The sequence below is a fragment of the Blennius ocellaris genome, assembly GCF_963422515.1.
Source record: "Blennius ocellaris genome assembly, chromosome: 1".
Classification (NCBI taxonomy): Eukaryota; Metazoa; Chordata; class Actinopteri; order Blenniiformes; family Blenniidae; genus Blennius; species Blennius ocellaris.
In genome coordinates, this window is record NC_137650.1 from 29,263,179 (window position 1) to 29,280,018 (window position 16,840).

At 42.2% G+C, this 16,840-nt stretch overlaps 1 protein-coding gene across 2 annotated transcripts; it reads right to left on the reverse strand.

The window, feature by feature from the left end:
- Window positions 1-3,796: 3,796 nt before the first annotated feature.
- Window positions 3,797-16,543, reverse strand: rbm26 (RNA binding motif protein 26). Of its 2 annotated transcripts, none has more exons than XM_080495354.1 (21): window positions 16,107-16,543; window positions 15,814-15,932; window positions 14,541-14,659; window positions 14,329-14,420; window positions 13,939-14,216; window positions 12,915-13,184; window positions 12,584-12,826; window positions 11,763-11,903; window positions 11,117-11,257; window positions 10,889-10,997; window positions 10,629-10,785; window positions 10,136-10,339; window positions 8,259-8,357; window positions 8,078-8,146; window positions 7,706-7,966; window positions 7,455-7,622; window positions 7,194-7,298; window positions 6,600-6,803; window positions 5,856-5,942; window positions 5,484-5,597; window positions 3,797-4,962 (listed from the first exon to the last, which is right to left on the reverse strand). In XM_080495354.1, the coding sequence occupies exons 1-21, from the start codon at window positions 16,163-16,165 to the stop codon at window positions 4,873-4,875; spliced, it is 3,129 nt and encodes a 1,042-aa protein (XP_080351480.1). In that variant the 5' UTR covers window positions 16,166-16,543; the 3' UTR covers window positions 3,797-4,872. The 2 variants fall into 2 exon arrangements, with proteins under 2 accessions (XP_080351480.1, XP_080351479.1); XM_080495353.1 differs by having other exon boundaries at window positions 14,329-14,423.
- Between the last annotated feature and the right edge of the window lie 297 nt (window positions 16,544-16,840).

Below are 16,840 nucleotides of genomic sequence, written 5' to 3' on the forward strand. Positions count from 1 at the left end.
TCTGAATGACATAATGAAACACACAGTTACCCTTACAGGGAGAAGGAGACATTAAATGAGGCATCAGAGGCCCACTTGTACTGTTTAAGCTTGTAGATAGCTTCCACTTAGGATATCAATCAAGCATTCTTTCATATTAATACACTATACATAGAAATAGCAGCTGATTTTACTGGGATTGACATGAGGTTTCCATAGGAGGCCTTTGGACATGACTTGGTGTCAACAGGGTTTTAAATCCAGCAAGTTCCAGTAATCAATAGTACTCCTAGTGTTAGAAAGTGTATTTGTGTTAAACTGGAATAAACGCTGCAAGACATCAGTGAATACAGCGACGAGTAAAGAAAAGCCAACAAAGGACTAACAGCCACAAGAAGAGTCTTAAGAATACCCAGAATAATAAAGATAGCACAAATAAAGTCATGAGTTGTGATTGCAACACAATATGAGATATCACTGTTAAGGTTGTTTTATTTCTTCAGTTCACACCAGGAATGAAATCAGACACATTGAATAGCAATACACTTAAGTATTGGTTTGCCCTGTTACCCCTCTATATCTGTTTTAACTTATTGATATTAGTAAGTATTCAGAGTTAAGGGCTTAGACTAGCTAAGTCTACACTTCCACCTCCTCTGTTTTGGACACTTGGAAACACATATGATCATTATTACTGTATTTATGTCTTCCTTTATTCATGTTCAAATAAATAAACAACGTGACCTCGTGCATCCCAGGACATAAGGTTTTGATGAATAGTTTGTATTTGCAACTAATAAAATAGAAGGTGGTGCCACTTTTATTTATTCTGGATTGAAAGATGCTCCATTTATTCTCAGGGAGCTCAGGGAAATTCATCAACGCTCGCAGTGACCACTCTGCAGTAAAACAATATTCTCGAGGGACCGTAATCAAAAAGCAAGGAGCCATACTTTTAATTTTCTTCCAGGGTTCCCATACTTTAACTTGTGAACGGATTAACTGCAGCTCCGCAGCACAATGAAGAAATGAGGGAGATTTATTGTGTGCAGCCATGCACTGGATGTATTTACTTATTGATGGCGTTCAACTGCCAGCACAGTTACCTGTAACCTGTGGTCATCAGATGAGGTTAACGGGATCCAAGTGGAGCACAGCAACATGCCTGAACTGGCTGAGAATGACGGAAAAGGCACTTTTACGGTGAAGAGTGTTTTGTCTCGGAGCTGATTAATAACGAGGATTTCTTTGATGCAACATTAAATTTTACAGGTCTTGTTTTACAACCCGGGCCGTCAGCCTCGCACAAGCACCGATTCCACACCAAAACTGCAGCTGGTGTTGCAGAAAAATGTGTCCCCAAACTCAAATAATCCTGAATGACTATGCTGATTATGATTTAGAGGCTGCGAGTTTTGTTTCAAACTGTGCCTTGCTTTGCTTTGTGGCTTGGGGGCCCTGTGTTGTTTAAAGGGTTGTCGGGGTATAAATACTAAATTAATCATGCTTTGGCTCAACTTGCTAGGGACTGAAATTTGCTTATGGAGGCCCATGATCGCATAAAATATTAACGGCTTTACGGAGAGCTGGCATTGTAGTGATGGGGGCACGGCGTGTGAAAGCACAGTGCAGTGTGTTAGGATGGGTCACTTGATTTGAAATTAGCCGCAACTTCACTAGAACTGCAGCTTTTTTTCATAAGAAATTCACTGTAAGTGCTCAATATATTGGACAGGCATATTAACTGTCTATTACTGTTACTGGTTTTTTTTCTTTCTTTTTTTAGAACATTTCCAAAAATGTTTAGGCGGTAATTGGTGATAATTGGCATGCAGCAGTGTTCAAATAAACATGAATACATTACTGGATTTTAATATTATGCATTTTCCAAGTTGATGTGGGTCTACTGTATATGACCGACTTTTTGAGACTCAGAGGGCTTCAAAATAAACTTCAATCATTTTTTTTTCTCTGACAGACAGCTAATCTCTAAGCAAACAAAATTGGGACCTTTGAACCATATCTGGGTTTTTTTCTTCTTCTTCTTTTTAAAATTTTTTATTTTTATTTCAGAGAACCACACTTTTAGTTTATGCACAAAAGAAAGAAATCAACATTCCAGCAGCCCATTCCAAAAATGTATGCCATTTGTCTCCTTGACACAAATCAGAAAGTAAAGATTTGTATAATGGATGACACAGTGGCTGTAAACTTGTTATCCCATATTTCCAGAGCTCACACAGAGTGTATAAACAGCCCCTGCCCGCTGAGACACAAAGGGAGGCAGAGCTCTGGCGTCCCTGCATGCTGCTCCTACCACTGCAACGGCTGCACACAACAAAGGACACAGTCCAGATATTTTACCTATTCCTGAGGATTTTCGACAAAACGCCACTAAATAATTGTCAGGGCATGTGGGCATCTGTGTCAATCAACACGGCAAATTAAAGCAGGCGCCCGTTGCAGGTGAGATCCCGGCTCGCCTGTTGGATGGAAAATGATGCTGGTGTGAGTTCAGTGGCACTGCAGTGGGTAAATGAGAATGGCAGGAGGGGGCATTTAACTCGCCCACACTGAGAGACGGAGGGACGGGGGGGGGGGGGGGGGGGGGGGGGATCTTTTTGGTGGTGGTGGAAAAGGTTTAAATGATAAACAGCAGATATTCCACGAGAGCAAATCTGATTTCTCACAATTATCCCTGCAAGCCTGACAGGCTCCGAGGGAGGCCCCAGGAACAATGAACTGGAGGACACTGATTGGGTTATTTGTCCTCTCTTATTTGAGGCTGAAGGATTGTGGAGTTCCTCTCTGCAGGTGCACAAAAGTAAACCCTTGCATGAAGCCAAATCCCTTTAGCTAAACACCCCAAGGTCATGGCCACTGATAAGTTTGGAGCAGATGTGTCCAATTTCGGTTTTGGAAGGCCAAGGTTCCAAATGTCTCTCCGTTGAGAGTTGCTCATTATGAGGCTTTGTGCAGTTTGATGATGGCACCGGGGCAAGGAGACATTAACAAACATGCAGGACAGTGACGCTCTCTGGGTTGCCACCTGTGGTTTCAAGGAAGTGAAGACATGTGGAGTTATGGTGCAGACGTGCAGCCGGGAACGAGAAAAGTACAAGGTGGGATTTTCCCTCTCCTGAATAGGGCTTGTTGAGAGAAGAAAGAGTCTGAGCTGACTCAATACTAAGAAGTAATTCTTACACAACAACCCATTTTTGTCACATTCACATTAAAAAACACACCAATCCCAAGCTCTTGTTGCACCAAGATGTTAAAGACACTTTCAACCGAGTAATGACATCAGGTTATACTCTGTTCACTTCAACTTGTTGATAATAACTTCATTAATATGGCCCTTTAAAGAACAGTTGTTGCACAGTGCTTTTGTGGTGCTGCTGTGTGATTTATTCAATTTATCAGTGTGTCATATTAACTTGAAATAAATTCTCAATAATGCCCTCTTCAGATAAAGCTGCATGTTTCCTAATTACCAGTTACCCCTGAATGCAGAATTAGTACCGACTTATTCCTGGTGGGGGAATAAGTTCAGGGAGAAGCCACAGGATGTTGACAGACTGGCACAGGAGCTTTTTTTTTTTTTATCCTAGATGTTCTAGCTATTGAAATCCATTGGAGACAATTTATTATCATATTCTACAGTGGCCTTCACCAAAAATAAAGTTGCCCATTTATTGTATTTAATGTCAAAGTGACCCATGTAACCTAAATCAATGTAAGAAACAACAATCCTACTCTTCAATTTTCTGCTGCACTTTATTTACCAGCACAGACAAGACGCCCTGCAGCACACAGAATTCACAATCCACATTTATTTATTTTTTTAAAGGTTTTGGAATTTATTACAACAGCACTTGAGATTGTTATCAAATAAAGAGTGATTCAGTAAAAACAAGCAGGCAAAGCAGCACTTCAAAGCCTCTCGGAGGTTGAATCGATGTCGCTGGAGGCGGCCGACGGCTCCTGCAACAGAACAACAGCACAAATATTAGTTACGGCTGCGTAAGCATTTAGCTCATGTATGCGTCAGTGCAGCATTCGAAATAAAGACGAGACTGGGATTTGCTCAAAACAAAATAGACAGAGCAGGTCATGATCTTACCTTGGCATGAAATAGTTATTTAAATTACCTTACCGATCCAAACAAAAACAAACAAAGAAAGTTGATAGGACGGTTTTTTTTGTTTTTTTTTCAGGAAAGTTGCTCTTTAGGGGAAGATGAAGTTTTGTTTTTTGAAATGGTCTTTTTCAAGCTTTTTTTCTCACTGCCATAGTGTTTTCTTTTTTGTTGTTTTTTTGTACTCTTTTCTATTTTTTTTCCCTTTTTTTTTTTTTTTGGTTTGTGGCAGGATATTTTCAAGACCATTTCAATTCTTTATTTTTTGTACAATCCAAAATTAAGCCAAGAATTGAGAAGCCAAGCTTTGATACAAATCATTTAAATCCAGACATAAAATATGTACATACAAGCATTTCAACCGATCTACATAATTCTAAGTCTGCAAAAGCTACCGTCTGTCATTTAAATTAAAACACAGGTTGTCTTAACTTTTTTTAAACTGAAACTAAGGTGTGTGAAAAGTGAAAGCTCAAACAATTCGCATTTTGTGAATGGAATCAACAACGAAATCTAACTTTCTACAATTAAGAGCCTTTTAAAAAAATCTGCATCATTGCATCTGGGATACACATTAAAAATAACCAAACTCGCACAATTCTTCAGCCATTTACGTTTGTGTTAGAGAGAGAGAACAAAACAAAAAAAAGGTCAAGTCAAAGTAAAATGTGCCTCGTTGGTTTAATATCGGGCATTGAAGTCTGGATAGCTGCTCGTCCTCCACGCCGGTGCCACCTGGAAGAACTTGCAGGATTTCATCTGCGCCACGAACGGGGCTCGTTGTCGTCTTCTTCTTCGTCGTCGTCCTGCAGCAATGCGTCGTCACTCAGCGACTCCTCGGGATACTGAGAGAGAGAGAGAGAGAGAGAGAGAGAGAGAGAGAGAGAGAGAGAGAGAGAGAGAGAGAGAGACACAGAGAGAGAGAGTGAGAGAGCAAAACACTGAGATTAGTATTGGTGATTAAAAAAGTGAACAAAAGGCAATTTAAAGTGAAAAGGCCTTTTATTGCACTGTGTATTTAAAAGGTCTCCGGAGGGTCTGAATATTCGACCAGAGTCTCATCGGGCAGACAACAACTGCTTAATGAAGGTACTAGTGGCCACACAAAAGCCAAATAAAGCCACCAGACAGTGCTTGTTATGTGTACTGGCTCCCCCTTGTGTTTTCCCGATGCAACACAACAAGAAATAGGTATTTAATAAGCGTTCCGTTGTTGTGCTGTATGAGCAACGCACTGAAGTGAATGTTTACAGGTGAGTTTCGACGCCAGCATGAGTGGCAGCGCCGTTAGAAATGAGTTCAAACCTCCATGTCTCATCACCGGTCCGACTCAACGACCTGCACAGTGAGAGAAAAGTCCACAAACCTCATCCTCCTCTGCTTCTGCCTCATCAGCGTCTGCGGTACTCAGCGCCGTGACGGGCTTGTGCCAGGCCAGGCGTAAAGTCTGGTTGTTAAATCTCACTCCGTGAAGAGCCGCCTGCAGGTGGACAAGAAAGAAAAAAAAAAACACCAGATGGAGGAGAAGAAGAAGAAAAAGAAAAGAAAATGTCTGTCAACAACAGGCTCCACGGAAACTCTTTCTTTGTGCTCTGGCTGTGAAAAAAATCCAATACAGATCCATGGTGCAGAACGAGGAAAATAGATTTCACTTCTCGGATGTCAGTGAAAGACAATAAAGATAATGGGGGACCAAAATTAAAAAAAAGAAAGAAGGAGAATTGAAGCGATCAGTCACCTGCTCTGCCTCCACTCTCGTCTTGTAGGTGATGACTGCAGACAGGTTGTTTTCATCAATCTGGCAATCTTCAATCTCCCCAAATTGCTTGAAGATATAAAAACAAAACAAAAACAACAACATTGTGATCACTAAACAGACTTCTGTACAATTAATTCAAAACCTTTAAAGACGTGACACATGAAATCAAAGAGCCATTAATTCTGAAGGAGGACTAACTTCCTATTTACGCTTTCTGCTTTCTTTATGGCGACATGTTGGAACAATTAGTAGAAATGACCGTCAAGAAAAGTGACTCATGTTCGTCTGCTGTTAATCTGAGCAACTCATTCCTGTAGGAAACCCACTATCTGTATCTTCACGTGTTAGTAGCTCTTTTCTAGGTTCACAAGAGCGACGAAGCACAAGAAAACTACTTTTAGAGGAATTGCCAAATACTCAATGTATGTTCATGGCGATTCGTCTCACTGTAAATGTGTTGCATGCATGAAGTTCAGCTGCAGCACACAGTTGTAACCACCAGAGGACATCATTGGAACTTGTCCGGCACTTTATCATCAATTAAATCAACATTCTATAAGTGTGTTTCATGTAAGATGTTGAGGCCAGCAGCAGGTTCTTACTGCTGGACATTCAACCATTATATAAGTTTCTTCACTTGACGTCCCCGACACAACTTCTTTTTTGTCCGTGGATATAAAAAAAAATCACTTTTCTCAGACGGGCGGTTTTAAACTGACTCACAGCAAAATGTGGCAGCAGCTCCACGCGGTCCGCCTCGCAGAAGCCAGATATTTGTAGCGCACGTGGCCGGTGGTCGACCACCGCGTGCAGCGGCACTCCTCTTCCCCGGCCCCTGGACCCCCGACCCCGAGCCCTGCTGGCACCGCGACCTCGAGTGTGGACGCCTCGGCCTCTTCCGGAGTACAGGAGGCCTCTTTTAGCCGCCTGAAAGAGCGGAAGACACACAAGAGTTTGTGAAGCGCGCCTGCTGTGGAGACGAAACAACCAACAGAACACATCTTGCTAAAAAGAAAAACTAACACAGGAGCGCCCCCAAGTGGCAGCTGTGTGAGCAGCATGAACTCAATCTGGAGGCCATACAGATAAATGGTCTTTTTTATGTGATTGAGGTCTAATTTCTGTGTAAATTAATAAATATATATAAAATATCTCTAAGTCATTGCTTGAAGCTCTCCCCACATTTGATTTGCAAGTGGAGTGTGTGTGTGAGCACCCCCCCCCCCCCCGCAGCGTCCACAATTTTGGGGGTTATATCAATTTAGACTCTAAATTGCCTATAAAATGTGAATATGCGTGTGTTTACTCCACACGAACCTCAATTTGCAGCTGAGTGTACTTCATCTTCAACAGTGCAGTGTCCTCTCCCGCCTGAGTCTTCTTGTAGAGGTCCAGCTCCGCATCCAGCAGTTCTTTCTGCGCCTGTGAGAGAAAGGGTGATCGAGCCAACGGCTTCAAACCGAGCGCTGAATTCTCCATCCATACCGTTCACACAAGGTGCGGCCACCCTTTCCGTCGAAAGCCGGCAAAGATCCGACCGGTTCGTCACAACAGCAGCCGCTACAATGCAACCGTTACCTGAGCTTTGGTCTTGGCCGTCCGAAGTTGAGTGCCGCTGCTGGAGATTCCCGTTATCTCCTCCTTCAGCTTGTTGATGCTCTTGGTGAGCGTGTCCAACGTGTCCATGATCTTGGCTTTGTCCTCCGCTTTCATCGATTTGTTCTTCTCAAGCTTGGAAATCAAGAGCTGCCGCAGACAAAGAGACGGAATCGGGAGTTAAAACGTTTGTCATTGCGTGACTCTGTGTAATCTATGTAAACATTGGGTACCTTCTGCGTCTCGATGTGCTTCTCCAATATCTCCCGCTTCTTTATTACCACATCTTGCTGAAGTTTCAGGGCTTCCTGTGAAAGAATTGACAATAAAAGGATTAGAAAGACTTTAGCCTTAGTTTCAACTCGTATCCCCTCTGCTTCCCACTCCATTCTTGCCTGTTTCTTCTTCGACGCGTCTTCCGAGGCCCTCTGACTCGCTTTCAGAGCAGCAGGATTATAAACCGTTTTAGTGAGGCCAATGGATGTTGAAAAGACCTGAAAATAGGAAAAGATGGTAACGCGTATCATATCAACACACTTTTTTTTTTTTAACAAACAAAATCCAAATGAAAGTGAAAAGCATCTATAGACAGTGTTGGCTCTTACTTTTTCAACAGGAGCTGCCGGTTTGGCAGAGAAACCTAACCGGTCCTTCACAGACAATTTTGAGGAATTCTATGAGGGAGGGGGGAAAAAAGAAAAAAGGCCAATGTTTATCCACACCTTGTCTAGATTTTAACATTCATATGCAACAAAGCACATCCCTGACAGGACTGTCCACACACACCTGAGGGGCAACACTGGAATCCTGGGAGGGCTCAGAGTTTGCAGGGAGCAGCGGCCCGAGGCGGTCTTTGACAGACTGCTTCAGGGACGTAACGGAGGGCTGGAGAACATGGAAGAGGTTCAACACATTGAATTGGCTTCATTCAAAGCATTCCAACAATTTCTGTGATTTAATATTAAGTTCCAAGCTGTGTTTATATTTTAGGAACACATGTGTTCTCTTGTTGGGTGATTCCTAAAGTGTGAGCTGTCGCCCCCTGCTGGTTAACCGGGGTATTGTAAGTGGGACATGCAAGGTCATTTCACATTAAGCACATAAATTGCCAGTGTCTCATTTAGTAACTGAGCCATGTATTACTACAAAAATATAAACACATTTCTAGAAAAAAATGATCAAATCTGACTATATATATATATGGAGGACTAAACGTGCCAAAATTGAATAACTACACCGTTAAATAATTAGTTAAATGTAATTAATTGAAAGTTAAATTAAATGCATAAATGTGTCATCGATTCTTTAAAACACCAATTAATTTTATATCTAGTGTGTCACTACTTCATAAATACGTTTCATCTGTCAACCTCTAAACTTGAAATAACCAATTAATTTTTCTTTATGTATTTAATTCCGATTTTAAATAATTAATGACAAATAATGTTTAGTCCTCTATAATAATCCAGACTAGAGTTATTACAGTCAGTGTAATTCTTTTGTTTGACCGATATTAACATTATATTATATTACGGAACAGGTTGTAAAGCTAAATGTGAGACTCTAGTCACGTTTATTAATTGTATCTAGTTATTGTATTTTTCTTTCTTGATATCTGTGGCGTTTACTGTTAAAGTGGCAAACCCGTGATAACTTATCAGTGCTGAACTATTTGCAAATAATGTCCTGCAGGTGCTGCATAACCATGAATGAGAAAACATAGTTATACAGAGTTTTACTTATTGTATTCATGCAAGCCAATTTAACACAGAATTAATCTCCATTAGCGCAGTTTCATTGAAATTACTTAGTTTCTGGAATAAGTTTTTCAGGGAAATTCATACCAGTACAAAATTCCAACGAGGATTGAGATTTTAAGAGTTTGGTGGGCCACACAAAATTTAATAACGTTTTTAAGTGGGCCATGGCATTCGCAAGTTTGGGAATGGCTTCTCTATTCCATATACAAACAGACTACGTGCTTTTAAATGAGTCAAAGTCACACACAAAGGTTTTTGCGGTGGAAGTACTGGCACGGGAGCAAAAGCCTTTCTCTGTGAGAGCCAAGAAAGAAAAAAAAAAAAAGCCCCCAATGCCAAGTTTTACAAATGTTTAAAAAAAAATAAAAAAGTGGAGGGGCCTCTCAGTGGGTGTTACAAAAAAGATTACCAAACAAAGCAGGTGTGGGAGCTCTGGATGAGCTTTTGTTTAGGCTAATGTTGGCAGACGGGCTGGCATCTCTGGGACTTCCTCACCGGAGAACAATCCTGAACATGCAAGTCCACAGTCCTACTTACAAACTATTTCGACCTTTTCCACTTCCATAGTTCAGCCATTTATATTTATTGTATTTTTAGCTCGCCTTGAAAACATAATATGAACGTGACAAAACTGGGAGCGTTGTGTTTTCCCACTGGACTACTGGCATAAGTAGGTTACGCAAAAAGATTTTGTTAAAAAATATGTGCTTTTATGAAACATCTCAAATTAAATCACCAAATAGAGAATCACATGTGTCTGTATATTCACAGGTTTTCACCAATGTACAAAAAGTCTGATCCAATTAAATCCTGTAAAAACACTGTCTTCTTAAGACAATTAATTTTGCATACTTTGTCCTGAATGACAGTTTCTATAAAAAATGTTTTTTATTAAACGTTTACCGTGACTGGTTGTGTCTGAAGCTGCTGCTGCTGCTGCTGCTGTGAGCGGGACTGTCCCTGTCCGTCACCGCCGCCGTCACGAAACCAGTGCACTCGGATGAACCGGTTGTTGAGAACCGCCTCTGTGCTTTGCATAGCTCGCTTGGCCTCATCTGGAGAGGCGAACTGGATCAGTGCCCCCTCGGGGTCATTCTGGTAGGCCACCTAAAGCGACACAAAAGTGGATGAGAATTTAGGTGAAACTCAATTCAACTCAAAATTGAACGCGACTAATTGCATGAGCAAAACATCCCTTCAGTCTCTGGAACTGTAAATACTGACCCATGGTTAATCCTAGGATATTTGAAAACGTGAAGAGATAAAAAAAATAAAATAAAAAATGCCTCCTCACTCTCCAGATCCAGGATCTACAGTAACGACACATTTCGCTAATCCCCCTTGAAGAAAGCGATAAACCTTCTGATCTACTGAAGCAGACAATATAAAAACTGACCTGCAGGTTCACAATTGTGCCAAACTTGCTGAAATGCTCGTTGAGTTTGCTGATGTTGTTGAGGTCGGGGGGAATTTGCCGAACAAGCAGCTTGGCATTGGGGGGGAACTGAGCTCTTTTGTGGTAGCCCTGGTGGTTGGGTTTGTTGAAGTTAGGTCTGAGCAGAGTGGAGAGATGGTCGTCAGTCAGAGCAACATTTCAAAAGATCCCATGTTCAAATGTATATGTTGTGTTTCAAGACAGAAAATGAGAGGTCTTACTTGTCAAACCAAGGGTTTTTAATGGGCAGAATTCCCTCATGGGAGATGGGCGGTCTCTTTCTTGAATCAGACTCCATGACGATTCTCATATGGTTGTTAGGAATTTTTTCTGATGAGGGAAGACACACTGACAGGTCAATTCTGAAGTGACAACTCAAAAAACCCTATTTAGGACAACGTGTGAAGAGACAGCAAAAGTTCCAATGGTTGAGTGTCTGTTAACAGTACCTCTCTGGGGCTGGTCGACATCTCCCATTGTTAAGCCGATCAGGTTTGGTCTCGGGGCGTTGATCCGGTGACGGTAGATTGGCCTGGGAGTACTTGTGATGCTGGGAGCCTCGGGATTGTACACGTCCGTCTCGTAGCGGTCTGAAAAGCACAGAAACGGTTAGGTTAGAAACAGTAAGCTGTGATTTATACAAATGAAATTAACCTTTTGAAGACTCATGTCACGTTCACAAGGACCTGGCAACCCACTGAGTCAGTGTGATTGGATTGGGGCAAGGAGCAGGATCTGACCACAACTCTAACTCGCGAGGTTGGCACAGGGCCAAACTCTGATGTGCGAGTTGCTGTGTACACAATAGATGTAGTAAAAATTGATGTTTCCACGAGGCCAACCACCTTGTGAAAACATCAGGGCCATAGAAACACCGTCACGATAGAGAAGTGAAGTAGATTCTGATGAAAATTCAGCAGAAAAGTGCTGAAATGAGTTCCTGACTTTTGTTCAGGTCATCTTGTTTTTTTGCCGCTGTGCTGATATCATCAACAAACAAACTCCCCGCCATCTCTTTAAATTTGCGATTCAATATGAAATTTGATAAATGTCAATATGTCGGTTTCAGTGCAAAACGCGAATCAAAGTGATCACCTGAGTTGAAGAGTGGTGCCGAGGGCGGGGGAAGTGACGAGCGCATGCCAGAGGTGACGATGGTGGGAACAGAGCTGGTGATGGAATTGGGAGGAGCGTCCATCCCTGCTGGTTGCAGTGGAGGGAGCGGGGGAGGAGGACCTGCGTTGGGATTAAGAGATCAACAGTAAGCACCAAGTCTAAGAACCTAAACTTCAACGAAAATAAGATACGTTTTGAACACCCATTTCTGGAAATCGAACCTTGGCTGAACTGTTTCCGTTTCTTAATGAACTTTCATTTACCTTCTAAAATACTCAAATACTTCCAGAAAAAAAATTCCTCAGAAAAAAAGGTTTAAAACACAACTATATCATTCAAGCAGAACACTGTCACACAGTTTGTACATTTTTTGAGCAGCGACAAAAAGTTTTCTGTCTGGAAAATGTATTAGCATGATGAACATCTTCGCAGCTGCATGTCAAGGGACAATATAGTATTAATGAGCAAATCCGTATGGCAAAAACTGCCTTACATTCATTGGTTTCTCAATATAAAGAAAAGCACACTAAAATATGAATGAATTCTGGACCGATCAGAAACAAGAAATAAAGAAATGTATCGTTCTCATATTTGGCCTCAAATTTCAGAAACGTTTCCATATAGAATGTCATCAGATCACTCTTTTTAAACAAATAAATGCTATCATGAAGTTATTTTAATGTTTGCTCTCTCACGATGTTGTCAATCTTTAGTGTGGAGTGTTAGCAACCTGTTTTTTGAACTTTGATGTCAAAAACAAAACAAAACATACATTTAAGGAGCAATGTCTGATTTGCTACCTGCAACAGGGGGGAGGCTTGGTGGGAGGGCGCCAGGTGGGGGCACAGGCGGCCGGAGGTTGACCGGTGGTGGGCTCATCAAAGGCGGCGGCGGCGGAAGACCTGGGGGAGGTGGCGCGTCCACCCCGGGGATTGGTGGAGGTTGGAAAGACAACATGTTGGGCAGATTGACATCTTCCACCACGACCGGATCACTCCCGTGATCAAAAGGACACATGTCGCCTCGCATGCAGAATCCCTTTTCTGAAAACCACAGTGGAGATCGTTAGATTAGTTAAGCAGCCCGCCTCGGCATCGGTCATGGAAAAACGTTTTCCTCAGCTTTTCTTACCATCGTAGTCGCGGCACCGCTTCCTTGGTTGAGGGGGTGGTCCCCTGTTGAAGGGGCCTCGGTCCACAGGGTGCTCGGGGCGAAAGTCTGACCAGCTCTCAGTGGTGTTGTTGCTGTGATGATGGGTCGGGGCGATGACTGTGATCGTGCTGCTCAGCGTCGGCACGGGGAAGTGTGAAGTGGCTGCAGTGGAAGCGAGGCCTGCCGGGGTGTAGCCATCACTGCCCTCGGGCCTCTCATGGTCATACTTCATCTTCCCAGGGTCCCGTTCTGTATATAGACAAACAAAAGCCTCAAATGATTGCAAATCATCTTATCTTAAACATGTTGTGCATTTTATTTTACATCAAATGATGCACTGCTAAAAATCCAGCTTTTGTCCATACGGTAGAATTGTACTCACAACATTTGATAAAGCTTTGTGTAATTCATAAATAAGAGGCGTTCAATTCATGTTGACTGGATAACCAACACACAACCATAAAAACTGGAGATGCACCGATACCAGTATATAGTGTACGGTTACTCTTGAAAGATCCCTGAAACAAGTTGACAAGTACTACATGACATCACGTCAGTAACGGCGCCCGCAGGTACAAGAGAACACGAACGATGTCGGTGATTTGGAGATTCTTCATACTGACGGGAATGACAAAAGTAAGACCGTGTATAATATGTGTTGCCAAAATATCAAGAGAAGGGGAAAAATTCTTTGCGCAACATGAGCAATGTAGTCAGCTGTGACGCTTGGACCTGCAGTGTTAACTGGATGTCGCTAATTAGTTTAACTGCTCAGCATGCAACACTGAGCCGTACCACATGTTCTAGTTCTGGGGATCACACACCAGAGATGCTGCATGGTAAACATGATTAAAGTAAGACAGATAAATTCAACTGCGAGCCGGAGTTTAAAATTCGTGGAACAGCATCAATCTCTCCGAGCACACTAGGAGCAGGTTTCAAGTGAAGTGCAACATGGGGGGGGGGGGGGGTCAGTTTAATAGCTGGGTAACTAGGTCCTTACCTCTACTCCTGCTTCTAGACCGGGTTCGACTGAGCGAGGGGGTCCTACTCCGGTCACGGTCTCTTTCTCTGTCCCGATCTCTGTCTCTTTCCCTGTCCCGCTCTCTGTCACGGTCTCGCATCCGGTCCTTGCTCCAACTCCGACTGCGACTCCGGCTGTAACTGCGGCTCCGACCTCTCCTGCGATTGTAACGATCTCGGTACGAATCCCGCCGAAGGGGGTTGCGATCGTAATCTCTCTTTCTGGAACGATCATCTCTCTTGCGATCATCTCCTCTCCTGAAAATAGACGAAGAAAAGAAAAAAAAGAACATGGCTATGAATGATCTGATGAACTAATCTGAAAGACGAAGTGTTTAATATAACGAAAACAGTGAAATGACGCCCAGACCTGCTGTCTCTGCTGTAGCGAGAGCTTGATTGCAGTGGGCTGTGATTCACTCGCCGAGAAAACTTTTTATCTCGCTCTTCTTCCCGATTTGGCTGCTGAAAAAAGAAAAAGGTCCCTTAAAAAGATGTTCTACAGTAAGATGACAACTCACATGGAGGTATACTTTTGTAAGTTAAGATGATTTTCCATCTTTGACATTATGTTAAGATGACCTCATCTTTCTTCTGATCGTCTTTCTCAAGTTTGACCAGGGAGGGCAGTTGCTCCGATTGCGGGAGGAAGCTTTTGTTATTAATCGCTTCGAACAGCTTGTCCACAAAAGGCTGCGTCTCTGAGACAAAATAGGGAAGAAACAGCAAATAAATTATTCAACATAAGCAGAGGTTGCAAGAAGTCTTGTGACTGAAATTCTATTTCACACTCAATAAAAAATGTTTCTCAACATTTCTTTTAACCAATGAGAGAACACACACCATATCATACATTTGAAAAAATATGGAGGCAGTTTTTGCTCTAAAGTACAGAGCACGAGTGGCCAGAGTAAAAAAACTAAACTAACTTGTGTAATTCAGCAGGGCAGATTTTGAAGCTGCTGAGACTTACAGCCTCTCTTTTGGGGCTAAGGCGAGTTTGACATGTCTGTAATTCACATGGATTAGTTCGACAACACCAACATATAATGAGGTCTTCATCATTTGATCTCAGCGTGTACATAACAGCAAATCAAACGAGGATGGTGGTGACATTGGTGAAAAAAATATAATGCGTGGGACCAAGATAAGTCATTACCTCAAGTTAATAACATGAGAGAACATGTTACCCTCTTGCAGCCACTGGCTAAATAATGTTCCCACTATGTTAACTTCAGGGAACAATTTATTATCTCATTCCCACTCATTATTTGTATTTGTCTATGGCCACTAAAGGGCTCTATACTAAAGATTCCCTATGAAAAGTTTTGTATATTGAATCAGGTATTGACAGAGCAGTCAATCACTGTCTTTTTCATAGTTAACTTAAATACAAAATATGTTTATACTGCATTCATGCATCCGACGTCCAGAAGGATACATTAAAGCTGGTGCTTCCCAAACTGTTCAAATACCTGCTTTCCAAAACATCACAGTGAAAATATAGACATGGATGCTCATCTGTATACAATATGCAGTTGCATGTCTTCTCCAGATTCTGGGAAGTGTCTTATTGTGTTTTTCATTGAAATTAGAAACTTAATTTTTTTAAATCCAAACACAAGTCCTCAAGGACCACCACTCTGTTATTTCGTTACAATTTTATATTTTTAAAAAGCCAAAGACGTATTTTTGCTGGAGTTTAGGAACAGTAGTAAACAATCTGCAGATGTGTAGAAACTCCACTTATTGACACTGAAAGAGATTGCTGTGTTAGTTTTGCAAGGAAATATTGGACTGGAGTAAAAACTGACGAGTTACATAATGAATGCAATGACAACTAAATAGCACCTACCTTTTTGAAGAAACACATCCAACTGGTCGATACAAAGAGCTTTGAGTTCCCTCTCAGTTTTGTCTTTCTTCACCAACGCTACAACATACTTGGCCAGGGCAGAGGGGTCTGCATCGCAACTGAAAGAGGGGAAAAACAAGCCTCAATGATTACATTGTCATCTTACAAGTTGTGAATTAAGTGGTTTTTACTAGTTCTAGGAGAAAAAATGCTAGTGTGAGTTCTGATGTATTCAACATTAGCTGCTGTGATGAGTGAAGCTGCGTGATCGGCTAACAGCTAACTGTACTTACATGGGCTCCAACGTCTCAGACAGCCATGTTTTCAAGGCATCGAGGTTTTCAATGATCATCTTAAATCCAGCCGAGCCTTCCCTCCACCGCGGCGAGAGTTGAAGCAGGCGGGCTCGAGCCTAATTATCAGTTTAAAAAGGACCGTGTTCACATTAGCCGGTGTCAAACGTGGGGAGTCTTTGGCTGCTGATACTGAGTGAAGCTCCGCGCTAAGGCTAGCTCAGTTAGCATCCGTCTCCTCAGGCCCCAAACGTGCTGCACGACTCGTCGACACTCCGCTGATTTCTACCGTCAAAATTCAACGGAAGGGCGCCAAATGTCTCTCAGCGTTTAACCCACAAACACAGAAGCATGCAATTGACTTTAATTCGTTAAAAACCAAGTAAGGTCTGAGCTTCACTCGCTACTTCGTCCAGACTCGTTTCCCACTATGCCATGGCGACTATTTACTTCCGCTTTAATTCTCGTTGGGAAATACCGCGAGATTTCGCCTTCATTATAAATCAAGATAGCGCTTCAGTAAGCCCACAAGCAAGAAAATGTCAGTCATCAGAGTAGAACCATAGTTACATGAAATGTGTTCATAAAGATGTACTTTTAACACAGTAATTACACTAAATGTGCTTTGAGTTGTGCTTTACACTAGTTTGAATGGTGTGTCATCACTACAGCAGCCACTGAATCAGATGGTTGGACCTCCTGTTTAGGGGCCACATACAACCTAAATTCATCTT